At 44.5% G+C, this 26,880-nt stretch overlaps 1 protein-coding gene across 1 annotated transcript in view; it reads right to left on the bottom strand.

Moving 5' to 3' along the window:
* GNB1L (G protein subunit beta 1 like) overlaps positions 1–26,880 on the bottom strand; it is a 41,162-nt gene continuing 14,282 nt past the window's right edge. Inside the window, exons 2-7 of the mRNA XM_008920737.3 lie at positions 17,308–17,435; positions 16,958–17,083; positions 14,934–15,096; positions 11,327–11,425; positions 6,591–6,806; positions 1–2,064 (exon numbers count right to left, since the gene is read on the bottom strand). Of these exons, the coding sequence (XP_008918985.1) occupies positions 1,798–2,064; positions 6,591–6,806; positions 11,327–11,425; positions 14,934–15,096; positions 16,958–17,083; positions 17,308–17,423 (987 nt within the window). The 5' untranslated portion in view covers positions 17,424–17,435 and the 3' untranslated portion in view covers positions 1–1,797. The remainder of the gene's footprint in view (positions 2,065–6,590; positions 6,807–11,326; positions 11,426–14,933; positions 15,097–16,957; positions 17,084–17,307; positions 17,436–26,880) is intronic.

The raw sequence follows: 26,880 nt of genomic DNA, 5'->3' as shown, positions 1-26,880 counted from the left end.
CCCTGGCACCCCCAGGCCAGTGTGGTGTGTCCTGACAGGACACCCCGTGGGAGCTTTGCCAGCTCCCTGGGACGGGTCCCTGGACCACACTCTGCAGTGCTTTCTCTAGTTATTCACTGCATTGTTTCTTTGTCAGTTCTGACTTATTTAAGAGAGGGGGAAAAGAACAAAAGGAAAGGTCTCTTCCAGCAGCAGCTTTGTGGAGATGGCCCCTCATTCCATAGGCTGGAGCCCCGTGTGAAGTGGGAGCAGCTCCTCCTCTGTGTGGGAGGAGATGAGGGGTGGAGGTGGAGCACTTTGTGCAACTCTGTCTGGTAGATGTAATGAACACCATCACCTCCCCTTGACTTGGGATCACTCAAAATTAGACTTTAACTTTCAACTGCAATGTGATCCTCCATGCAGCTACTGAATAGTAAAGAAATAATCAAAGAAATGCATTATTTAAACTGTCATTACACTCCAAAATGTGTAAGGCTACATTTTATTTAGAAAAGCCTGGCAACAGTATCCTGATTCTGTTTTAATGGAAAGAACACCAGGCTGGATGCTTAAGGCTTTCAGTCCAGCAGTATTCTCTGCCTGCAAAGCACAGCTGGGTAACAGACCCAGACCTTAATTTCCATGTGTGTTTGTCCTGAAATAATTTCTAAAGTCTTTGATGTTGCTGTTCACTGCACTCTTGGTGCCTTTTTCTTTGATTTCCAGGTCTTTATAGTGCAGAAACAATTATTTCCAATAAGTATCAACAGTGCCCAGCCTGGACACAGTTGCCACTGCAGCTTTGTGACCCAATCCAGCAGTACTGTGGCTCTGAACACACGGGGGGGTGTCTAAAATGCCTCAGAAGAATGCAAATGCTGCTTCATGAGTCAAACAAAAAACCCTCCGTGAATGAACTTTATCTTCCACAGCCCTAGAGATGACAAGTTAACGGAGCCATTTGCCCCGTGTGGGTAGGGATTTACCCCAGCACTTCCCCTAAATGTTAATGAGAGCTGTGTGGCTGAATCCCAGACTTGCCATGCTGAAACCTACCCCGAACTCTCCGAGGACAAGGGCGCTAATTGGATTGCTGAGTTCAAATCCTTCAGCTCGTCGGTCTATGGGAAGGATTTAGCACTGCTCTGGAAAGGGCTTTGCAAAGCTTTGCAGTGCAGTGCAGGGGAAGATTTTTCCCTTTCTTTCTTGTGATTAATTGTGAGGCTTGAGGTGACAGGAGACATAATGAAATTCATAAGTGCCAAAGGCCGTCCCTAGTCACATTCCTGGCTGTTGGTTTAAGTTAGAAACTTGACAGAAGTGTGAACAAATCAAGGTTGTTCTGATAGCCTTTCAGTTACAGGGAAGAAAAAGTAACTGACAATGAGAAACCACTGGAGGTGGTTTAATGGGTATAAATTTTCAAGAAAGAGTGATATTTTGCACTGATTCAAATTCTTGGTTACATAAATGGCTTACAAACAGATGTATTCTGCCCCCACCACAGTTTGAGGGATTCCAGTCCTTTTTCACAAGAGATAATGGCACGTTATTTCAGCAACCTGCCAAAGAAAAGCTGTTGCAAAACCTGTAGCAGAACCCAAAGCAACTCGGTTCTGTGTCTTTGTTTGTGACTGGCCTTTTTCTGCTTGTTGTGGATTTTAAAAATCCTTCTCTGGAAAACAAAATTTGCAGGTTAAACAGGCAGCATTAGGAATTAACCTGGGACTCTCTCTTCAGCCTGGAGACAGATGCTCCGAGCTCCCTCCATAGCTGAGTTCCGGTGTCAGGAGCGCTGCCCAGCCCCTGCAGGTGTCAGCTCTGGGTGTACAGTGACCAGAGGCTGATGCGCTGGTCCCTGGAGCCGGCTGCCAGCAGCCTCTCCCGGGGGTTCCTGTGCTCCGAGAAGGACACGCAGTGCACAGCTGCTGTGTGATAGTCCAGCACTGCTAAGGGCTTCAGTTTTTTCCAGCCAAAGATCCTGATGCGATGATCCCACCCTGCTGTTGCTAAAATCTTCTTGTCTGGACGGATGGTGATGTCAGATATGCCAGCGTTGACAAGTTCATGTGTTTTGTAAACCTGGGTGAAAAAGTCACAGCTGAGTTCCAATTGTTCAAAACAGAAGAGAAAGAACCTTTTGGCACCTTAGCAGGTGTAGTGCCCACCCATACACACCCGTGTCACACACACTGTGGAGCTTTTCACCACGGGGGGATGGTGTTTAGGGAGAACAACTGTAGACAGAGATGGAAAACACCTTTACCTTGAGCCTTCCCACCTCCAGCACCATTGTCTAAAAATAAACCCTTTATGTTTTTAGTTTATTTTGCATTGAAATTTATATTCTGTCTCAAGTAAAGCTCTGAGTCAAGGTTTTGAGCACCAGACTACACAGCTGTGCCCTTTTCTTCCAGCTATTCTTGCATGAGCTGCAATGTTCAGAGCTAAGGCCATATATTTTCCCTGCTTCTGCAATATTCCCAGGCTGAGATTTGGAGCTGATGAGTACCTGCTACTCATTTCTACTACTGTGGCCCCCCAGAAAACCCCCAATAAGCTGTTATAGCATCTACCTCAGTCTTGAGAAAGGAATGTTTCCAGGAATTGGGTTACAGTGTCAGGAAATCTGTATTTCTAGTACTCCTTCTCAAGAGACTTTTATTTACACCAAATTCCAAGAAGGGGATTATGACCAAGTTATTGATTTCAATCTTGGGAGCCTTTTGTTGCTGTTTGGAGACTACTGGGGAACAAGTTTCTGAGGGGCACAATTACACTGGAAGGCATTGGGCTTCCTTCAGGAGGCACTGGGGCTGCAAGGACTTAGCCCTTGGAAAGAAAAGTTTTCACTTCACTGACACAAGTTTCTCTTGAAGCACAGAAAAAAAGCTTAATATAATATGTTTGGTGCTCTCCCCTCAGGTAACTTGTATCAGTGAGCACTCTGGCTCTGAGAGACACACAGTGTGCACCCGTGTGTGTGTGTGTGTGTGTGTGTGTGTGTGTGTGTGTGTGTGTGTGTTGGAACAGCCCAGCTCTTGTCACAGTGGCAAAGGCACCTGTGGTGTGACCCTGGCCCAGAACCACAGTTATTTATCAGCACAGGTGGAAAGGATGTGTTTGTTTTGTCACTGTCTGTCTACTTAAGCCCGAGTCTGGAGCTGTCTTGTGCTAAAGCCCAATATCCTCCAGTGCTTGTTTTAATACACTGTTGGTGTTTGCTGTTTGTCTCAGGTGGGAGGGGATTGACAAGCACATTCCATGGGAGCAGCTTTACCCCTTGAAGGACATTCCATGATACACAGTTAGTACAGGATTACAGAGAACAAATTAACTGCAGATAACTTTAACCTTTACACTGGGCATAGAAAACTCCAGAAATGTTGGTCAAAGTTAGTTTCAGATGCGGTTGAACATATTTGGAATCTTACAGACACAAAGCCATAAGCAATTATTTTTCAGCTGTGTAACAACTGCCCTACCTACATACTCAAACAGAAGTGTGTAGTTTGATGAGAAAAAAGGCTAAATGAAACTTGACATGCTTCTTACTTGCTCCACACATTCCTCTTTTAAAGAGAACCTGAAGAATATGTCTCCAACCAATTCAGAAGAGGACAGCAAGTTTTGCTCAAGCCTAATGAGGAGCAGGAGGCTGTATGGGGGCCTTTTTGTGGGGCTGCCACTGTCAAACCTGTGTTTGGTTAGTGCTTGTGTTCCCAGCCCCCCAGGTTAGGCTCATGCAGCACGGCCTCAGTGGAATTTCTGTGGGCCTAAGTGTCCTGGGAAGGAAGGATTTGTTCCTTCCCTCACCAGCCTGGCAGTGCCAGCTGGGCCTTGCTCTGGGATTGTTGGCTAATGGGTGCAGCCAGGCCCAGGTGTGGTGCTGCCATCGTTCCTGGCAGTTCCTGGGCAGGATCCACAGAGCACCAGGGAGACACAGCACTCAGCAAGCCACGGCTTGAACGGGGCCTGGCATGGCCCTGCCCGTGGCTGTGCAGCAGGAGGAACAGGGGGCATTTGTGCATGATCTGCAAACACAGGAGCAAAGCAGCACCTCGCTCAAGGTACATGCAGCCAGGTGAAATCCTAGTGCCAGCATTTGTGCCATCCAGGGACTTACTACACTAAGTCACTAACTACAGTAGTCTAATGCATACCAACATCATTCCCTAACCAGAAAACCAGCTTGTAATTAAGAAAACAAAGAGGTAAAAACAGGTGAGCTGCTTTCAGCCAGTCATGCCCAAGGACACCTGCATCTACACCCAAAGCATGTCTTTAAGCCCTCTGCTTATTAGAAAAATAGCCAAATAGCAGCAGCCTAAGCTTTAGTGTTTGGGGGAAAAGCCTCAGCAACCAAACTAACAAAACTTACATTACATCTTATAGAACTTTTTTCTTGTCATATATAAAGGAGCTTCTGTGGTTATCAGATTTCTTAGTTCTGCTTTGTTTATTCACCTGCAGAAGCTGTTTACCTCCTACATTCTACCACAAACATCATCACATAATTACACTATCTCCTCCAAATCAGAAGGCTCATAACCAATCCCGGCATTTGCTGACAGTGATGATTTCAGCAACTTTCCTGTAGAAGACAATACCCCAAACTTTCCCCATAGCAATAAACTGTGCAGTTACCTTCATCATCTCCTCATTGACACACTGGAACATTGCCACTTCAAACAGAGCTGAGCACCATCATTGCATCATTATTTCTGCACCGGCAGATAGCTCTGCCCGCGTTCACTTATTAAAACCTCTTAGAATAAAAATAATGTGCCACTGAGTGGCTTTCCAGCGTCTACCATTACCTCAGGTACCTGGAATGTCAGGAAAAAAAATCCCCATCTGGTTTATATTATTAATGCAATAGTGGAAAAAAACTTAATCTATGTCCTTGACAATCTCTAGTTCTCCTGTGAAAGATGCATTTTGTTAGGGCATTCATACTCGCATGGAGCACAGGAACATTGCTTGGAGCTTATAATACTTGACATTTAAATTTCTTCTGTGAAAAGCTACTATCTCTGTGTGAGCTGCTGAGGGTGTAGCTAATCCTGCATCTCCTGGGAATGTGAATACCTGATGAAAAACAATACCTGGAACATTTCAGGTGAACAACTGCTTTTCCCATGAGTTGTACCTGTAGCCCTCCATTAGGGTTAACTCATAACTGGAATGTGCTGTGAAGAAAAATATTTCCTTTGAATTAGGAAAAAGTTATGCTATAATTAATATGAAGGAATGACCTCCTCTCCAGCACCAGAGTATTTGAAGCTTTAAGAAGGCTGTCTTGGTGTCAGATTCCTGACACCTTGGCCTTAGAGAACTAGTCTCAATACCAAGCTTCTTACTGGGATTGCTCACCTTCCTTCCCCTTCCCTGAGCTAAGGACACCACGTGCAGATGGTGACAGTAGTGGCAGAAAGGCTGGGCAAAGATCACCAAAAAACCCAACAAACCCAAACCATGGCAACTGTGGCCCAGCCTTGTGGCTCAGACCCTGCTGGGCCGGGGCCGTGTCCCCACACTGCCCCACACGCTCTGCCCCAGCAGCTGGCTCTGTGGGGATGCCTTGCAGACTCCACACCTTTGTAGTGACCCCTTGGTGATGAGTCAGTGCTGGATGGCCCAGCATGTGCTTTTCTTCCTGTAGCACCATTCAGAAAACAGCACTAACTTGCTGCATTACCTACAAAAATCTCCATAAAAGCTGCAACGTGGCTGGAACAGCCATTACTGTTCTCCCATGAACTGGTGCATCCACAGTTCTCTTCTCCAGGATGGTGTGGGGCACACAGGGTCCTTCCCCTTGTTCATGGGACAACTGCCACTTTAAAGAGGGATGCTTTGGCTGTTTTAATGTTCATGAGCCTTTATTTATGCGCTTCATTTCCACACCTGGGTAAATCCTGCTTCCCCCTTGGCACTGCTGGATCACCTGCTAAGGTTGTCTAGATACCAGCAGTGTTTATGGCCATTCACTGAACTGGTGTCTCCTCCTAAACCAGCCTCTCCAGGTGTGTCACTGGGCACAAACTGGTGCACCAACTGCCTGATGTTGTGTCTCTGTGGGGCTCCGTAGGTGCCAAAGGAAGGTGGCTGCCTGAGCCTCTTGTCCTCTTGGTGCCTCTTGGGCTACTCCTACTCTTTTTTCTGTGAAGTATTTCATGGAATACTTCTGTCTTTCCCACAGTGGAAAGAAAGCTCTAGCCGTTCAAGCAGAACCTTTGGAAAAGCAATCCTTTGTTTCTCATTTTTGTAACTCATTTATAATGTTTAGGGCATTCCGAGAGCTCGATACTACTAACGTGATAAATGAAGATACAGAGGCAATGGCTTGAGTAATGCTAGGCCTGTGTGCCTGTTGCAACTTTGGTAAAACCAGAAACATGTGAGAGAGGGGTTTTTTTCTTTTTTTTCTAAATCCTCACCATCTTTTGCTAAGTCTGGTCACATAGCACAGACATTCTAACCAGTCTGTGATTAATTAGCTAGAGATCTGCAACAACTCCTCTTCATGACTAAATATTTTTTTAGTCTATCAAACCGTTAGTGCAGAGTGGGATAAATGACACTAGAGGGCCAGTGATGCTGACCTGGAGGTTCTGTTGCTCATTGAGGCTCCAGATGCAAAGCACCTTTTCAGAAGAGCCCGAGATCCCCTTGGTCCTCTCCGAGTCAAAGTCGAGGCTCATCACTGGCTCCTGGTGGCAAATGAGTTGGCTCAAGGCTTTTCCCATTGTCACATTCCAGAGGATCACTGATCCATCTTCATAGCCAGCCAGAAGCAAGGGTTGGGAACCACAGCTGAGCTGATCAAGGAAAAAGTAAAATTGTTTGAGAAGTAAATAGTCTGTTAGGAAAATTACCATCCCGAGGTAGGTTCCAGTCCAAGCACCAAGAGAATAAATGAAAATGCTGACTGGAGTAGAAGTGATAAAGTGTTTAGGAGTGTGAATGTCGAATCCTGAGAGTCCATCCACTTACAGAAGGCAGTACTAGGTACTATGAACTTATGAGGTTTATATCTACAGATTAAATTCTAAATTTTATATATATAATATATATCTAACGTACACACACACATATATACACACAGATATAGAAAATTTTTCTCTGAAAATCCAAACTATTGCCCTCTGCAACACCTGAAAAGAGGCTGCCTGAAGTTCTCAGGAGCTTTACTTCAGGCTCTGAACTTTGTCTGCACTTCTTAAAGAAAATTCTGCAGAGTAACGGAGTTCCTGTCAAGCCCTGCAGCCCTCGTGGGCACTGACAGAAGTGCCCTGCCAAGGACTGCAGTCCCACACTGCCAGGGGCAGGGTTACACAGGGGGATCCTGTGCTCCAAGGACAACACTGAACACTGAGGCACCAAGGGGTTAATGGGCCCCCAGTCCTACTGTAACCAATTGAAAGCTCTTTTGATTAATGATGTCACAGGCCAAAGGCCACGGCACCCTGGGCAGACACCTAATTTATTTAAGCCTCTGAAATAACTCAAAGAAGGGAACATTACTGGATTACGTGTCACACTTAAGGAAAATATTCATCATTGCTCCAGCCAAAAGACTAATGATCCCGTGAGCAGTGACTGGTTACAAGAGTGAAGATGCAAATCCCCAATGAAAAGCAACTAAAAATGAGGCATCTGTTAATGCCAGTTATTTCTTCAATAGGAGAAGAAACATCAAAATAGACACTGGGACTCTGGCCACCTCGTGTAGGCACATCTAAGAAATGTATCCAATAGGCTGTTCAGATCCTTCCAAACACTGTCTGCTCCCACAGGATTTGTTTGCTTGGTATTCAGTTCAAAACAAAGGTAAAGGACATACAGAATTCATTTTTACCAGTATGACATTATTGACTGAGGTCAAGCTCGCTGGCTGTCAGTGCCATGACACAAACCTGCAGTGGCCCAAGGCTCACTGCCTCATTTATGGTCCACACTGTTCTCCCACTGCTTCTTATTTGTCCTGGGGGGAGTTAAACAGGTCAGGGAACAGCCTCATGTGCTTCCTCACCTTATTCAGCCCAGGGGAGTGGTTGAATGAGGAAAGGATCTCACTGAGCAGGGAAGAACTGTTGCCCCTTAAGAGAAGGGAGCCAAGGGGAAATCCTTGGAAATGTAGGAAATCCCCTACATCATCCTTCTGAAGGGGTCTGTCCACACCTGGGATCTTGCAGGAACCTCCTTCTTTCTTTTCAGACCCCTTTTCCTTTGAAAAGGTAGGGAGCATGCTCTGGCTAGAAAGGCCCACAAAGCAGATCTCTCATAGTGCCCAGAACTGTGAACAATTTTTCTGTCAAATTTTTGATTTACTAAAATAATATAACATCAGAGCAATGAATACATGTCAAATACACGTGAATTAATGTTAACTCATCAGGTATTTGGATCTGCTTTTTCATACCAAGGAAAAGTTAAAAAATTTGAATTAAATGAACATTCCAGATTTTATTTATATTTAATAAATGATAAAACCTTCAAGGCAAAACAAAGTATTTCACAGGTACTTTTAAGTTTAAAAAAAGCCCCGAGTTTAAGCATAAAAAAGCTCCACAATTATTTGTGCTGCTCTTCTGTCACTAGCCAGTGAAATGTGGTATGGAGGGGCAGGGTTGGCTCCTCTCCCTACTCCAAACAGCCCTCATGGAGCTCAGGGCCCTCGTGCAGATGGAGACACAGGTGAGTGCTCAGCATTTCCAGAAATGCCAAGCAAAAATGTTTTTTTTTGTGTTGTGGGTATCTCAGCTTAGATTTGAAAACCAGTAATTTGCAAGTGAGATCTAAGACTGGTCTATTTTAAAAACCAAGTACTGTCTCCTGTGAAATAAAAGTCTCCCACACTGCTTCTTCCTGACTTTGCTAACCACATGAAGTGTAATATTTCAATGAGTACATGAACTTGAGCAATAAAAGCTCTGGAAAGCTCAGGGGAGTTCTCAGGCTGAGACCTCAGCGGGCTCCCCTCACAGCCCTGTTCATCGCAGTTCCAGGGACGGACACTGCTGGAGACGTCTCACCGTGCGTGGCCTGTGCCAGTAGGAAAGTTCAATTATAAATCACTGCTCTTCCTAAGCACAACATCTTGTTGTTGCATTTGGATAAGTGTCAAGGAAGGAAGAAAAGGTGATCTGCTGTCAACTCCACAGGAATAATTGCCACAGTTTATATAAAGTAATAACTCGGCGTTTCCAGTTTCGACATGTATTCTGCTCGTTGAATTATTTTGTTTGCACCATTACGCAACACGATGCCTTCCCCAAGGAGAGCACAGAATTTAAGGGAAGACTGTCCTTACTCCTGCAAATCCTACTCCACCCAATTAGTAATAGCAGGAAGGTGTGAAACGGAAGGGACACTGTATTTAAGAATATAAATCTTCACAAGAAAAAACTTACTGAATGAACTAGTATGTTTAAGGATAGACCTAGAAAAATAGGGGAGAAAGTGCTCAAAACGCCCCAAATAAACAGCTTGAAGCATTTTGATTGCTTAGGGGAAGCCTGCCCTGAGCCTCGGTTGCCTTGTGCTGTGCAGAGCAGTCCCTCGTTCCCGCTGGCTGTTGTGTCCCTGAGCTCAGCCGTGGCTCCCTGGCACACAGGATGGTCCCTGCCTGCAGCCCCAGCCCTCCCTGGCCAGCCACCCCAGCAGAATTCCTTCAGGCCATCCTGGGGCTCTCTCCCTGTCAGCCTCTGTTCCAGCCTGTTCATTCCCTGTGCCCTCACCAACACCAAACAGTCTCTCAGGCAGCCCCTGGCGTGCCCATCCCGCGGGTCCGTCTGCCCTGCCCAGCCCAGCTGTGTGCAGAGATCCTGCTCAGGAGGGGCTGAGCCCCTGCTCTGCTCTTCTGTGCTGACAGGGTTGCTCAGAGAGCCACTTCAGTGCCACCACAAACTGCAGAGCATCACTCTGGTACCCCACATGGAATTATTTGCCCTTAAGGGTGTCCTGCTCCCCACGCTTTCAGACCAAGTTGCACACATTTGTAAAAGAGCAGACACGGCTGTGAGACTGTCAGGATTAGCTGTACTTGCCTGGTGCAGTCTAGGAAGTTATGGTGAGTTCTCAGAGTCAGAATCTGCATGGAATAATTTACCTCTCCCAGTTCCCAGTTCTCTGCTTTATCCCCACTGGCAACAAAATTAAAAACTACATGAAATTAAGACTCTGCACCTGCTCTGTTTCCTAGAGGAACAGCAATATTAATGCATGCAGAAAATATGGCAAGACAGAGGACTTCTTATACAGGCAACAAAATTTTCAACACTGAACATTTTCTCAGTTATCTCCATCTTATTAAAAAATGTCCAGGAGACAGAAAGCCCCATTCATTTCATCAAGCACTGAACACTGACTGCATTTTTAGGAGAAACTTTGTTTAATAAAAGCCTAATCAGCCTATTTAATTTTCCTTCTATTTTTTTCCTAGTCTTTAATTACAGCATGGGACTTGAACAGTGGCCTCTCCTACTTTTGTCTGACATCAGCAAATGAATTCCTCTAGATTTCAGTTGGTTCAGGACTTTGAGTGAAGACACTAAGGCCTCAAACTCTGATTGAGAATGTTTTCTCCTGAAACCAACACAAATGTTGAGATGAGCCTGCAGGAACTACACATTTGGCATCAGCGTGGATGGTCCTGCAGACCTGTCACAGTGTGTGGTCAGGGGGTTAAATGGGAATCAGCTTTGCCACCAATTCTTTGGAGATTTAGAGCCAATCACTTCAACTCCTTCCTCCCTCTACTGCCACCTTTTTCTATTACTTGTCATTCGCTGTTGGCAGCCCATAAACATTACTGGCTAAATATTCTGCAAATATGGGTTTTTTTCACTAACTGCTTTTATTTACCTTTTTGCCCAAAGTCAGTACCACCATAAATATTTTGTTCCTGTTGTATGTCTGGAATAGAAATGTTCATAAAGCGCTTCCTCGTCCTGAGGGCATTGAAGTGAATTTAATCTGCCATTAAAATCACAGTTTTCAGGCAACCCAGTCATTTCTCATCATTCTTAATGCAGTGAGAAACCATATCAAACAAGTGGCTTTGGTAAGTCATTCATTTTCCTCTTGATTGATGCAAAAAGTGTATCTATCCTAAGGATATAAAGCTTTCCCCGAGCATTTGCAAATCTTCCATTAAAGCTTGGAAAGCTCTGAAAGTTACATTAAGGATGTTCACAAATCTTTCCCCCCTTTAATAGTATAATTACTTGATTGGTTTGATAATAAATCAAAATCCAAGTGAAGAAAGATTCATGTGCTTCATATAAAATGAATCACAGGGAAAACATTTCACAATTAGCAGGCACTCTTGCCTTACCTGCCATAACTTCAGACACATGGGCATGCCCAGCTTGGCACCCACCTCTGGCTTCAAGGTACAGACTGACGTCTTGGATGGCAGCTCCAAAACCTGAACCTGACATCAGGAAAACAAGAGGAGTTGGTCAGGCTCCAGGTCAAAATTCTGCTCTTAAAAACACAAGTCTTTTAAGGTGATTAAGGTTAGTATAAGCTCCTCCAGTAAAAACTGTCTGCAGGAAGATGAGGAATGCATGCTAAGTTGGAGCTGTAGGGGAATCTCCAGCTCTCTAAAGAAGTGCATTGTTGTAGGAACAGAGCGAGCACATCCTCTTCTCCACTCCTCCAGTTCATCTGCATTACAGTCTTCTTTCCAAACAGTAGATGACATGTGCACACAACAGATAACACTGCAGACTGCTTAAACTGAGAACACAGCCCTGCTTCCTTTCTCCTTTTTCCCTCTCTGTTGCTAATTTTTTGGCTGTGTTCCCCTCTGGACACTTGCATTCTCTGCTCTGTGCTGTTGTGGTAACACAGAAGTAGAGGCAGTGTGTGTATGGCAGGAGGATGTTTTATCTCCTGCCGACTGCACTGACAAAGCCTAGCCCAGACTCACCGGGCTCCCCGGCTGCAGCAGCGTCAGCACACAGGTATTTTTAACACAATGTTGTCTGACCCTGTTCAAAGCAGGCTCAGACAGGGCTGTGTTAAACACCTGCTCTCTCTACAGAGCAGCTTCCCCTGTTGCTTGCACTGATGGTAATGAATTACGGATCTAGTGTTTTTCTGGATTTTTTTTTAAACATTGGGCAAGTCATTCCTCTGCCAAGGAAGAAGCTCATTTCCACCTCAGGATGATGGCAGGCAAGATCAGGAGTCTGCCTTTTCTGTTTGGCACTGGAAGGTTTTGAGTCTTGACTGACGTGGCAGTGCCTCAGCTCTGGGCTGGTTCTCAAGCCTGGAACTATGAAGAAATAGAAGCTTTGAGTATCAAAACCTTGCTGCCAGAAACATGGCTGTTTCTCAAACACACCCCTAATCACCAAGGTGATCTTTTCTTTTAATTAAGTAAACAATGGTCTGCATTATGCTGTAAAATTAAACGACTCGAACCGCTTGGTAAATGAGCACCCGCCGTCCCGGGCCCTTTCGGAACCTCCCGGGGCATCGGAGGAGCTGCTCCACAACCGCGGCTCCGCGGGGAGCCATCAATCACGACCACGGCAGCTGCGATGGTTTCCAATCCCATCCCTTTAGTTCAAAGCCTGCCAGAACATCTTCCTCTTTCTGGAGGCTGTGAGCCAGCCTGCCTGCAGCCAGCTGCTCTCGAGGACTGCGGCACCACACGGCACACACTGCACTCGGCACACACCGCACTCGGCACACACGGCGCTCCCAGAGCCACGGGGCCAGAGCAGGAAACTGTTCCCCACGCTGGAGGAGCAGTGACTACAGCCAAGAGCCATCCAGTCTGCAGCCAAACCTGGAACAGACCAAAGGCTCATCAGCTGGGAATTCTGGTTCTTTGGAGCTACACTCTTAACAAAAGATGCTTTTCTCTTGGCAACTTTCTTGCTATCAACATAATAACCAAGTTAGCCGTGGCAGGAAATGGGCTGTAAATATGAGGATGACCTGCCCTCATCTTGCATCTTTCATCACTGTCTCTCCAAAGGCCTCCTAGGCAAGAGTGAAACTGCAACTGCGACGTAATGAGGAAGGGTAAGTGTGGTGTGATAAATGCACTTCTGCAGGTTAAAAGGAAAAAACCTTCGCTCTGCCTTGACTGAAAACAGATGAACTGGTACGAGGGCCACAGTTGGGCTTGCAAAGGCCAAAGAAAACCCAGTGAGCAAAGCTTTGTGCAGAAGGCAGGCAGGCATGAGCTGCTGCCTGTGCTGGACTGACAGTTCCAGAGGCTGTCTGCATTAAAAGTAACTGAGCCTTAGAAATAAATACTATTTCATATATTTTGACAACTGTAACCTAAAACTTGAAGTGCTGTGTTTATGTTGGTTTTGCTTAATAGAAGAAAGATTTGCCTTTGCCTGAGGTTAATAGTGTTCCTGGGTGGCTAAAACTGGCCACAAGGAAACACACCCTTTTTCTTTTTCACATTAATAAAGCTTTTAACATGTTTCTGGCAAATTGGCAAGAAAAGTGCGTGTAACTCATAATTGGTGATTTAAATGCAATCATGAACAAATAAATGCCTGTTCAGATCTCATTATTTATGGACTGAACCTGCTTTAAGACAAAATTACTCTTTTTTTGGGCACCAGCCAAGCATAAACACTTATTAAGTCTTAATTTTAATCATAAGCTGGAAATGTACTGCGTCTCACAGTGCTGCCTATTTGGAAGGACTGTATATTATGGGAGCTCCTGTGAATTATGGAAACGTGACACGGTTCTAGTGCAAGGGGCACACCCAGAGTGGGACTCTTCTACCTGAGGAGACAGCAAATGATCCTCCCCTGCAGGGCCCAAGCAAACAAATGAGAACAAACCAGGGATGAGTTGTGAGCGAGCCTGGGGTGTCCTGTTTGGGTCAGATGAGTATTTAATTTTTACCGCAGAATGCACTGGTCAGTTTTGTTGAACTGATACATTATTGAGCAAAATGGAGGGAGTTCTTTGTTTGATCAGAACAAGGTATGGCACAGGGTGGTTGTACTTACTGGTGCAGTGGTTGTGTCTGCAGGCTTACTCAGTGCTGTGAAAGGCTGAACAATCTGGCTGTGAGCCAGCAAAGTACTTAAATATGTGCTTAACTTCTGAGTAATAAAGAGTTCATATTTTCTTGCAATACAGGCACTTATTACTTCATGTGTATAAAATATGCAACTTTTAGTTTCAAGACACAGACCAGAAAAGCATCTGAATTTTTATGCTCATCAACAAGTTGTAGTGAGCTACAATATTTCTTTTCATATTTATGCCACTTTTTTGGTATTTTGATGTCAAGTATTTGAAATAATTTCTTTTAATATGATGTCCTCAAAACAGTCCTTTGTAGAAAACAAAGCTATGATTTCTACAAAGCAGAAGTGGAAGTTGCCAACAAAGCTGTCAGTCAGTGAGTGCAGTGCCAGTGGTATTAGATGTGGACATTTCAGTAGGAACTGAAACCGACCCTGCAATTATCTCACACTGAGCAAACCTCTGGCCACTAATCGTAATTCAACTGTTTCCAGTCCCAGGGAAGGAATTAGCCCGGGGTGAAAGGCCCCGATCACGTTACAAATGAGCCCCTCCCCTGCTCAGAGGGGAGCTGAGCACCTCCACCTGATGGCAGACCTGCTGACCAGGAGTTCCCCACAAAGACTCCTGTTCCCAGCATCCAGCAGCACCAGAAGAGTTTTCAGAACTCCTGCATGTGAAGACCAGCAGTCGCTGCAAATACTTAAGTGTCAGACAAACCTCGGGCTGGTGTCCCTGTCATTAGAGCAGGAGTTATAGAATTCAGTCATCTTTGTGGCAGTAAAATTAGTGATTAGAACCCCAAAGATTTCTTGTGCTGCCCTCTCTTGAGCAGAGAATTCGAGAGCTCCCCTCCCGAACGATGTCATTTCAGTAACAAAAGCAACCTCCCAAGCACCAGGAAAAGAGACACGTCCTACCTCCTGCAGGCCTTTGGCTGCCGTGGCCATCAGCCAGCGTCCCTGTGCCAGCTGCACCAGAGAGCACCTGCAGAATCCCACGTGCTCCGTGCAGACAGAGTCCGTCACCGAGGTCCGGCCCTCTGCTAAATCCCACAGGCAGATCCTCTGGTCCCGACCCTGGCTGTGACAGTGACACACATCTGTGAGCTGCAGGTCCCAGAGCCCTCTGCCTGCAGGGCAGCAGCTCAAACTGAGACTGGCCCAGGCAGGAGTGCACTGAGCTCAGTGCAGCTGGGGGGTGTTAATGGGGTCTGTAATTAACGGGGTCCCTTCTGCACAACTGGCCGGGAGGAGGGAGGGCCCGAGAGCCAGACAGACACCCTGCAGTCCCAGCGGGCTGTTGCCATGTGGAGAGAGGCTTGAGTGAGCCCAGTTATGCTATTTATGTGTATGCATGTATTTATAAAGTCTCATGAGCATTTGAACATATTCACAATAAAAAGACATATTAATCAGATCTAATTTAAAAGGAAACAAAAGTATCCAGAGAGCCACATGTGTAACACTCGTTCACCCTAGCAATGAAATGGAAATGTCATGTGTTGACAGCTGAAAGACAAACAGCAAGACAACACAGACGGTGTCAGAGATAAATAAAAAGCTACAGTTATTCAGTGGGCGATGTCCCACAGGCACAGGGAGGGCAGAGAGGGCTGGTGGGACTGCCACGTGTGGAGACAGGACAGGAGAGGGACTGGCAGCAATTAAACACCAAATGTTGAATGCTGTGGCTCAAACACCCCCCTGAGCCCTGAGGTACAAGTGCAGCTCACTCTGACTGGGCACAGCCCTCGGGGGCTCTCCCAGCCCAGGAGCCCAAAGGGCACAGCAGGAATTGCTGCAGGGTTCTGGGATCCCACTGCCTCTGGAACAAGGTACTGCTGTGGAGAAACTTCCAGTCCATAAACTACAGAGCACAGGGCATATGTCCTCATGCTACCCCTGGGCCAAGGAGTCACCAAAAATCCCTTCTCCATGTGTTACTTTAATTAACTGGATCACCTGATGAAGTATGAAACCAAAACAGAGGAGATGTGAATCTGCAGACTGTTGGGACTTCTTCAGTCAATACAGAAACTCCCACCTACTGTTCAGCTGAGTGACAAGCTGACACAACATTTACAGCACTGGGAATACAAACAATGTGGTGCTGCAAGAAATTGTTGTGATTTAGCTTTAGAAGAGAGAAATCCAAAATACAGGTACCTGCTGTCCTAAAATTGCACTGCTATGTGAACTGTTATAACTATACAGCAGAAATAGAGGTATGGAAGAACTCTATAATTATACAAACAATGTTCATTCAATATGATTTTATGGGGAAGAGTGTTGAGAATTGTACCTAGGCAGATAAGAAATATAAATGCTAATGAGTTCCACGTATATTATGAGATGTCTTCTCTAGATAAACATGTCAGAACACCTCCTAATCATACAGACACTTTGGCATCTACTCTAGATCACCTGTCTAATCCAAAATACACAAATCTACCCAACCTTCCCTTGCTAAACAAGAGGATATTTTGCAACAAAGCAAAGGCATGAAACTCAGCATTCTTGCTCATTTTCAGTCTTCCACTCTCCATCTCTGATTCTTCTCTTCTTTCCTTCCCTTTTCTCCCTCCCCTCTATTCACAAACTCTTTATATCAATATTCCCTGAGAACCAGCTGTGAAAGGTTTGTCAACTTCAAATCCAAATGTATTTCCTTTACCCAAACACCGCCCCTGATCTCAGTGCAGTAATAAAGGCACTGTGGATCCCAAGTTGTTGTGATGTCATAACATTCACATAATAAAGAAATAATTTCTATTTCCCCCCCACTTTTCATTCTAGAGTTTCTCTGTATTTTTGTACTTCAGTGCATTTCCACGTGTTGGGGAGACTTTCAGTGACTCCAGAATTACGAGACTTTTTTCCCTTCAGTCGTGTCCATCCCAGAGACAAGAACTATTTCCCTGGTTCTCCTCTGCTTTGCTCACCTGAGGAGTCTGTCTTTACCACCCATTGTCTCCACACAGTAGACAGATTTTCGTCCATGGCCATCCAGTGCTGTGTCAGCTCTGTGTGTTTTCAGGTTCCAGACATGGATGAGCCCGTTCTCAGAGCTGGCGATAGGAACAGATGGATTTAGTGTGACCACTGCATTCAGGTGATCAGTCTGATGCTTTTCGTTTTGTTTCCAAAACTGAAGGTGTGTGCACAGACAGCACACCCATCATTCACAACCACACGTTGCTGTTTTCTCCAGACACACTTTGTCAAAAGAATACACTTGTTTTTAAAAGGAAACGAGCACACTCAGAGCAGCCAGAAATCCTGGTTTCCTTACCCAGAGAACAGAACAGGGAGATCGGGTTCTTGGCCTCCACAGGAGAAGTGCAGAGTGTGGATGGCAGCACTGGTACCTCTGAGCACAAACTGGGGATCTGGAGGTGGCAGAGCCATCCCAGCAATGAACTGTGGGGGTGAGAAGAAGACACAGATATTAGCGAGGGGAAGGCAAAATGAAAGGTAAAGTGAAATGACAACTTTGAATATATTCTGAGCAGGATGTTGCTTTTCCTGGTCCCTTTGCTCTTTGAATTATCATTACTGAATGTTATTTCTGTTTGCCACACAGCTCAGGGTAAAGCATTTCCTCTGAACAGCAGCTGTGAAGCAGTGTCCAGCCTGCTCTTTGCTGCACTGCTCTGTCAGGGAGGTGCTGAGCTGGCCACACGCACACCCCTCACACTCTCGGAAATACAAAATTGGTCACCTGTTCTCCCTGCTGCAAAGGGCAAGAGCCACCCAACACAAGAAACTGGATACCCATAATTTCAGTGGGCAAGCAATTTATCATTCCCTTTAGCCCCTTGGCTAAGTCTTTCCCCTTCCTCCCCATAAAAATACTACTTGTGTGTTTCCCCTCACAACCGTTTCCAGAAAAGCACTGCAGTGAACATATAACTGCAAAGGATTTCTGATGAGACTGGAGTTCTGGTGCACACAAGAATTCCATTACTCTTGAGTGTTTGAATTTTTGGTTCCAAGCACGGTTACAGGAAAAAACAAATGCAGTATTTCACACTCAGTGACTACTGTGTTAAACATTTTATTCCAAGCAGTTTGTATTCCCTAAAGGATCAAAAGGGATGGATACCTTCAGCTTCATGTCATCGGTTCAAAGGTGGTGGGGCTCAGCACAGAACAGGACTGGTGTTTGGGGAAGGAGCTGCCCTGTCCCCTGAGGGAAACACAAAGGACAGCTCCTGATGAGCTCCCAGGGACAGCCCGTGCCATTCCCACAGGCCCAGCCCGTGCCATTCCCACAAACCCAGCCCGTGCCATTCCCACAGGCAGCTCTCCCTGCCCTGGCACCCTCGCCAGGTATTTCCAGTCACGGAACACCTGCACAGGCAGCTCTGCACAAGCACCAGAGAAGGATGAGAATGACTTTTCTGTGCTCTGACTTGCTGCAAATGACCCTCCAGACCTGTGCTGGGACAAGGGAACCAGCAGCTTCTTTGACTGGAACTGCAATTTGCAATTCATTGGAAAATGTGTTATAATGTCCATTACAAAAAATATATTCACCATGAAAAGTGTTTACTGCCTTATCTGTGGCATTACTAGCTATGCTTTATGTTTGCTTCTTCATTTCTGACCTGACTTCACACAGAAAAGGTCATCTTTTGCCACTACAGATGTCAACTCTTGTCACTTTTGCCTACTCATGCATATATTACCCCAGATTAGACAAAAATTTTGCTAAATTCAGTAAGGAAGATCAGCAGGTGTTTGTCTGCCTGCTGGCTCACAGCAGAGGGATTGCAGTGAATCAGAGCAGAGACTAGAGCTACAAGTTCCACGTAAAACAGCTCAACTGTTCGTCATCGCCCCTCAGCATCACTTTTGAATCGTGTTCAGTGGATGCACTTGCTGCTGCACCTCATTTGCAGGTCTACCTTGAGTGTTTATAGATCAGTAATCACCATGGTATCTATAGGTCCTAATTAAATGCAATTATCTTTTAGAACTAGTGATGAAACATAATGTGCAGCATAATGTGCAGTTCTCTCTCAATAGCACTGTGTAATTAGGTATGAAAATGATGAGCTCAGTGGGTCCCCTCCGTGTTTTAGGGCCCTGACTCATCTGTTTTATGATGCTGTTGGCTGATCCAGACTCCTGACAGGCATTACACGATGTACAGTTGGCCCCATGGCGAGATCCAGCTCCTGGGTGCCCATCTGTACCCTGCTGTACATGTTACACCTGTACCCTGGGTTACAAACCTGTGAGAGTGAGGATTCTGTGCCCAGGGGTCCCTCTCTGGGCACCCCAGCTGTGTGCTGGTGCCCTCAGCCCCCCTTTGTGGAGCCCTGTCAGTGTGAGGAGCTGGGGCTGGTCCGAGGGTGCAGCACTCCCTGTGCTCAGCACGAGGCAGAGCCGAGCCAGCCCAGGGGCCAGCTGGGATTACAAGGCAGGCTTTTAACAGCCTTTTTCTAATTACCCCCACACAGGTTTCTGCTGACAGACAGCAGTGTGTGCTGTGGGAAGGCTTTACCTGGCATCAAGCAGACGCTACTAATGCATGTCTTTACAAGGAGGAGGGTTCAGAACAATCCTCAGACCGGTTACAAGAGAAAAAACCAACTACTGAAAACATACTTCTGAGCTGTAAGCAAATGAAGGGACTTTTTGCTCTTTGGAGCCTGGTTCCTTCCTTACTTTTCTGCTAATCATATATGTGAATCTGAAAATTTGGCTTAATATTAAACCTAATTTTTATTGAGCTTATGACTCCTTATTACTTCCTATCACAATCTGGCAGAGGAATGGCAGTGTGACAGTATTAAGCGTCTCATTTTCCTTCCAGCAAGTGCTGAACTATAAAATTGCATCTGTGCTGTCTTTATCCAGGAGCTTGGACAAGTCACTAAAGACCAGGATTTAATTAAAAGTTCTTAGGTACAGAAAGTCCCATGAGGTTGCAAATAGATGGACATTTAGTGCACCAGTGCTTTAACGACTCCAAGAAAGCATCAGTCTGTTCCTGTTGACACATAGCATCCTCAGAACAATGATATTCAGCCTACCTTCAGCTCAGCAGGTAGCTCAGTCTCTCCCTTACTTCCAGGGATAATGAACTACCTTGTGGTTACACTGTGCTTTGCTGAGCAGACAGCTACAAACGTGCTAAATATGACGATTGTGAGATGGTTAAAGCCTCTGGGTAAATTTTTCAAAAGTGCCTAAGTGATTTAGAAGCCTAAGACTCATTTCCAAATGAATTTTCAATCCTACATCTCTAGGACTTTTTAAAGTTTCACCCCAGGTGTCTGAAAATGAGTTCTCTAATTAGCACAACATTTATTTTCTTGTTAATGCCATCTAGCCTCAGGGAGACCAATCTGTTCTTCTTAACTGAGGATATCTGCAACAAATTTAATTAAATGAATTTGCTTAGTATTTAGTCTGGTCTGAGAGCAAATTCTGGCTCGAGGGCTTGAACAAGCGAAGTGCAACCTACAGAAGAAAGTTCATTTAAAAGCAGGGCTACACTGTATGTTTTAAAAGGGCTACACTGTATGTATGTCCCAGAGATCTCCTCATGCTGTGCCTCCTGCCTCCTGGGAAAGGAGTTCAAAGACACGAATACAGGAATCATTTTCTTATGGCAGTATTTGCTTGCAAGAGGGTGTCCCCTGCAAGAGATGCAACACTCACCATCCCGCTCTTTCTTTTGAAAAGATGTTCCACTTCTTATTTCTTCCAGCCCTCCCTGCCTGTCTCAGCACCCTCCTGCAGGGGCTGAGCCAGCCCTGGGGACACAGACGGGGACAAGGACTGTTACAGGGTGCACAGCCCGGGGCCCCTGCACAGCTCACATTTGCTCCACGAGTGAGGAGGGGAAGCCACGCTTGTCCAAACGAGGGCTTCAATTAGCAAACAACAAACCAAAAAGGGTTTGGTCTAAAAAAATGCATCTGCTAAATGCTAGAACAATCAAACTTCCTTCAAACCTACGTTATTTTAGAGAACAATTCTCTACTAATATCCCTCACAAATCTTACTTTGCTTAGGTTGCAATTAGAATAATCCTCAAACCATTTGAATTTCTATGCAGTGGTATTCCAGTATCATCACTTCAGCATTCGATATAAAAAAGTTAAGCTTTTATTTAATGAGAGTCATTTAAAATATGTAAATGTCAAAAGGATTACCTTAGAAAAATCTCTCAGAGAATTAAAAACATTAACAGATTCCCACAGGAAAAATTCCAGCAGAATTCAGCAACTCTCCTGTTCCCACTCCTGTCACTTGTATTTCTATCACACATTGAAGCAAAAACAAATTGCTATTAAAATATCATCCAAACACCCTCCTCCCCCTAACAAACTCCACAGTTCAGTTTGAGATACCAACGGCTCAAGCAAAGACAAGAAAAAAATCCTCTTTTTTTTTTCTTTAGGCTTATTTAGAGTAGTAAAAACTCAGTGGTAAAAGAGCTTTTTCAGGTATAGGAGAAATAAATCTCTCTAGGCATGTCTGGCAAACTGTTTTGGGACTGAAACCAGCAGGTGTGCAGACATAATTACTACTGCAAAATATCCAACACATCCAGGTGTGCTCACAAACAGATATATGAAATCCCTGTTATTTTTTGAAAATTCCTAGTCTACCAGGTGCCACCCTCCCAAAGGAAAACCAGAGCAGAGAATGAGTTCAGGAAGATGTGAATAAATTGTCCTTGCCCCCTTGCAGGCTGTGTGTCTTTTCCCCTCACACAAAAGCCCTTTCCCAGGCTGCAGTCCCGTGCCCCCTGCCTGGCCGGGACGCTCCATGGCACCAGGGCTTTGGGAATGGGGCAGCAGGGCTTTGGGAATGGGCACCAGGGCTTTGGGAATGGGGCAGCAGGGCTTTGGGAATGGGCACCAGGGCTTTGGGAATGGGCACCAGGGCTTTGGGAATGGGGTACCAGGGCTTTGGGAATGGGGCACCAGGGCTTTGGGAATGGGGCACCAGGGCTTTGGGAATGGGGCAGCAGGGCTTTGGGAATGGGGCAGCAGGGCTTTAGGAATGGGGCAGCAGGGCTTTGGGAATGGGGCAGCAGGGCTTTGGGAATGGGCAGCAGGGCTTTGGGAATGGGGCACCAGGGCTTTGGGAATGGGGTACCAGGGCTTTGGGAATGGGCACCAGGGCTTTGGGAATGGGGTACCAGGGCTCTGGGAATGGGGTACCAGGGCTCTGGGAATGGGGTACACGCTGCCACGGCAGAGGAACCCTCCCTCAGGGTAACAGTGCAACACCAACAGCTCTGTGTCTCCCATTCCACTGCAGTCTGCACTGCTCACACCCAGCAGGGATCCCTGCGGGATGAGCCTTCCAAACCCAGCGTTCCCACAGCTCCAGCCTCCCACCCCTGCAGACGAGGAGGTTTCACAGCGGTGAAACAGGAACCACTCTCAGCCCAAGCAATTACAGGGCACGTCTAGGAAGTGGAGAACAGCAGTTTAGGGCTACAAGAACCCATTTAATGAGTAGCGTTTCCACACATCATCAAAAGAGATGCCAGACAAATCCACACAAGCTGAACGAGTTAAAGTTCAGCTCATCTGACTGCAAAAGTGAATTTTTGTAGGTTATTGACTACAAATAGTCTCAAAGCAGGTCTATAGGTCGGTAAACTATTCTTCAGACATGCTGTGACAAGTTTTTAAGCCCAGCTTTTGGTTTTGCATGTACAAACCAAAAAATGATAGAACACACTGGAACAGGGAAGTCAGCAATGCAAAGGGATGTTGTGAGACAGCCATCTGAAGAAATCTCCTTGCACCTGAGGTGCAGAGTAACTGAGTGGGCCAAGAAATGCCTTTTGGGGTCCTGTAAGAAGCTACCACATACAAACACTTAGGGAAGAATGAAAATCCCGAAGCCAGGCCCTCCTGCTTTTTGCATTCTTACTGCAGTTGCTCAAAACACACGACATGTCTGTTGTTTGCAAAGACAGAAACGTGCACTGGTAAAAGTAAAAGCAGCAGAGCCTTGATCAAGAGATGTGGGAGCGCTACACAAATAGTTGCAAAGGTCAGAGCCCCAGAATATATGAAAAGTCATTTGTCAGTCAAATAACAATGCAGCTCTCAATTTAAAACTCCCATTTCTATCCTTGGTGCTAAACTGAGATAGAAAATTTATTACATTTCTAGGCTTTATTTAGAGTTAATTAAAAAAATAATTTATTTCAAGTGGAAGCAATCAGTAGAAATCTTTAAATCGGGAAATTGATGTAAAACAGAAATTAGAAGTAGTAGAAATTTTTGATTTAGCCAGTAAATGTACTAATACAGCACCCCTAATTTTCAGAAGGACAACCAAATGCCTTCTTTTAAATTGGTTATTTTTCACATTACTACTTACACCTACCAAAGTAGAGATTAGCACAGTAGAGATGTGTATTTGTGACTTCAAACCCTAAAATAATTATGATAAAAATAACAATAATAATTTTTTAAAAATCACACCAATGGACTGGGAGCCTTCATTAGTGTGCTTGTACTTGCACTAGAAAATACAGTACCCAGACACTGGAGATAGGTTTCTATCTTGCTTGCAAACCTTGCTGGTTAGTGACACGTCCATGTCAGAGGGAATGCAGTGATTTATACGACCTGGTTATACAACCCTGGACGAGCTGAGACCATAAATCTGCTGCCACACAGCCAGCACTGCAGCTGACAAGAGCCCCTCCTCTTACAGGTTGGGAACACCGAGCACTGTCAGAGCTTTCGTTCTAAATACTCACCAAATAATTTCTAATGACTAACGAGGACAGAAAACACTTCGAAAGTCTCCCTTGGAGAAGTGCTGAGAACTTCAAGGGAAGTCAGGACTTCATCCTTTCTCAGGAGATCCCCAAAATTACCCTCTCTCCTGACATTTAGACAACGAATGACGGAGGTTTCCACATTTTAATTGTAATAGTCAATGGACAGATAGCAAACAAAACTGCTTATCAGCAATTGGTGATATGCCAAGAAACCTTCTGGGAGCCGGAAAGCAAATGACAAATAACCCTCCTGCAACACAACCCATTTAATGATTTCACCCAGGTAATGGCTCCTCCCAGGGTGAGCACCTTCTCTGCCAGCATTCCTTACCTGAGCAAGGCTAAAACACAACACATTACGATTTTAGGGAATGAAGTTTGCAAGAAAAACGTGTATAAATGTCAGTGTGTAACCTTCAGGAATACTGAAACCCCGGGCTGTGTCTCGAGGTCCACTTGCAAATACCTCCATCTGCAAGTTTTAAAAAAAAGTCGCTGCACAACAATTGCTTTCTATATGAAAACACAGATTCAGCATGGGAACAAAACTAAGAACGACTGTAATCATTTGAAAGACACTGAGTTAGCATATGGATCTCATTGCCACTTACACATTTTGGTCACTGAAACAAAAAGCTATTAATCAATATGTAAAAGCCATAAATTAACATAAACATTAATCATTCTAATGCTCCCACTGTGTCGGACTGATAATTTTTTTTCAGTCTTTCATTCTGACATATGTGCCTTCAGCTATCAGCTGGGTGACCTTTTTTAACACAGTTAAACATTTTGGGCATTGCAAATATTACTGAAGTAAACATTTTGGAGACAGCCAAATATCATGGATACACTGAGGCCAAAAATATGGGGTCTGAAAACATGAGAGCCCCTGCCTCTCACGTAATTACACTGGCTTTTAATAAGGGAGCCTAAAACACAGCCTGAAATCCAGCTGAAACAGATGAAATTCTAGGGTTTCATAAACAGGTTCGTTTTGCAGATGAGGGAAAAGACACCCATCTGTTTTACTTTCTGAAACCATTAATTGCTTGGGAAAGTGCAAAGATGTAACTACAGCCAGCCGTGTTTGGAGAAAGAAAGCATAAAAGCCCATAGTAGTTCAGCTCTGCAACACACTCTGCATAAAATTATCAGGGGAAAAAAAGATGACAAATGCCCAATCACTTTGAAAAGTTGAAGAATATGAATATACACTTATATAGCACAATGTAAGTGAAAAGAAGTATTTATACAAGTGTGTCTCTGTTCCCTACCAGCAGAACTAACATGAATTTAAGTTTGGGCATGTGATAAATCATTGTAATCTAGCAGAAAATTGATAAGCCAAGGACCATCAAAAGCCTGTTTTGAGCAGCCTGTAGCTCAGCCATGCATAGCAATCTGTCAGCCACGGGGCTCTGTCTGCCCATCCTCCTTAATTAGGGGTGCTGCACGGAGCAGCATCAGCCACAAATCTTGTGGTTCCAAGAGCTAATAATGTCCTCAGATAGCTTGGGCTTCATTAAACGTCCTCCAGACATCTTAGCAGACATTCCAGCAATAATCTTGTTCAGTAACAAACTATTAAAAAGAATTGACAGAGAAGGAATATATCAAGTTGTTACAGCAACTGAAGTTATTTGGGCCAGAATTGTATGTCTGCAATTAAGGATTCTGTAACTCTGAGCAATTAAAATATCACTTTATTTGAAAACTAATTAATTCTAAACACATATTTTTCCCATGACAAACTTTTATGATTGTTTAATTTATTCCATTCTAATTACACTTTAATTAATCTACTCTTGTATAATATTATACTGTTATTCTGGCACTTGCCCAATGCAGACAATAAATTGATTGCAGTTCCGTTGTGCAAGAGCACAAACTGTCATGCCAGTTTCAACACCGTCTTTATTTATTTGTCTGTTCTATTACTTTTCTTTTCCTCCCACAGGGCATAGGAACATGAAACACAACACAAATCATATGACATTTTGTCTTCTACACTTTCTTCTTCAAAGTGTGAAGTATAACAAGAGTTTTTAGTATTAAGGAAAAGTATATGTAATATGATACTACATAATAAAACATAACCTATAGGAAATGAATTTATACTTCTAAAATACATCCCACAATGACTTATCAATTGATTCCTGATGTACAGGACCATGCCCAGAAACGGAGCTGTTTCCATTGACACTGAGGTCTGCTCAGGAGCTGACCTGGTACAGTCACCAATAAGGGAGAAAGAGACCAAAGCCCATTTTCATACTAATCTTAAAACCACATTAATTTCAGTATCTCTCTAAGTTTTACAAGACACTGCATTTTAATTTTGCATCAAGTCACCTTAGATTCAACTAAAACAAAAGTATATAAATTCTTTTCTTACTCTATAAATACTGTATTTGGATTAAACTCTGATAAAAGAAATACATACAAAAATTCTATTGCACACAGAGTTAGCAGTGCTGTATTTTATTTTGCTTTGGCCATACTTGAGGTAAAAATGACTGACGGTCACAGTCAGAAGTGCTCGAGTTTTATTTTTTTAATGTGAATGTCCCTGAAATTCGCAGTTCTTGCACATTTGGTGGGAGGAGATACTCAGTAGTGACTCTTTCTGAAGACACAATGAAGCAATCTACTTTTGATGTGCTTTTAAACCCTCAATTGTGTTCCTGGCTGTACATTGTCTGTGCTTATGAAATACCTGCTCGTGTCCCTGCCTTAGCAAGGGGAGACGCCGTGCAGAGGGAGGCAGTTCAGTTAAACTGCACTGCAAGCTCTGACAGTGCTCCCCAAAATATGGCCTTTTACTAATGATACAGTTGGCATTTCAGAGAGTTAAAAGACAAGTACACATTCATAAAATACATACTCATTAAAAGGGGAAAAAACCACTGCACTTAATTGAACAGGCTACGTCCTTCACCAGCATTGCCGAAGCGGGAGCTACATTTATATCAGAATATTGTACTGTCCTACCCCCTGTGTTTATATTCTCAGCATTTGTCTCAGAACAGTTAAAAAATATACTTTGAAACTGCAAACAGCAAACAGGACAAATTGACATAAACA

The sequence above is a fragment of the Manacus vitellinus genome, unplaced genomic scaffold, assembly GCF_001715985.3.
Source record: "Manacus vitellinus isolate BGI_N305 unplaced genomic scaffold, ASM171598v3 scaffold_31_pilon, whole genome shotgun sequence".
In the NCBI taxonomy this organism is placed as follows: domain Eukaryota; kingdom Metazoa; phylum Chordata; class Aves; order Passeriformes; family Pipridae; genus Manacus; species Manacus vitellinus.
The sequence above is the reverse complement of the archived record's forward strand: the minus strand, read 5'-3'. Positions and strand labels throughout refer to the sequence as shown.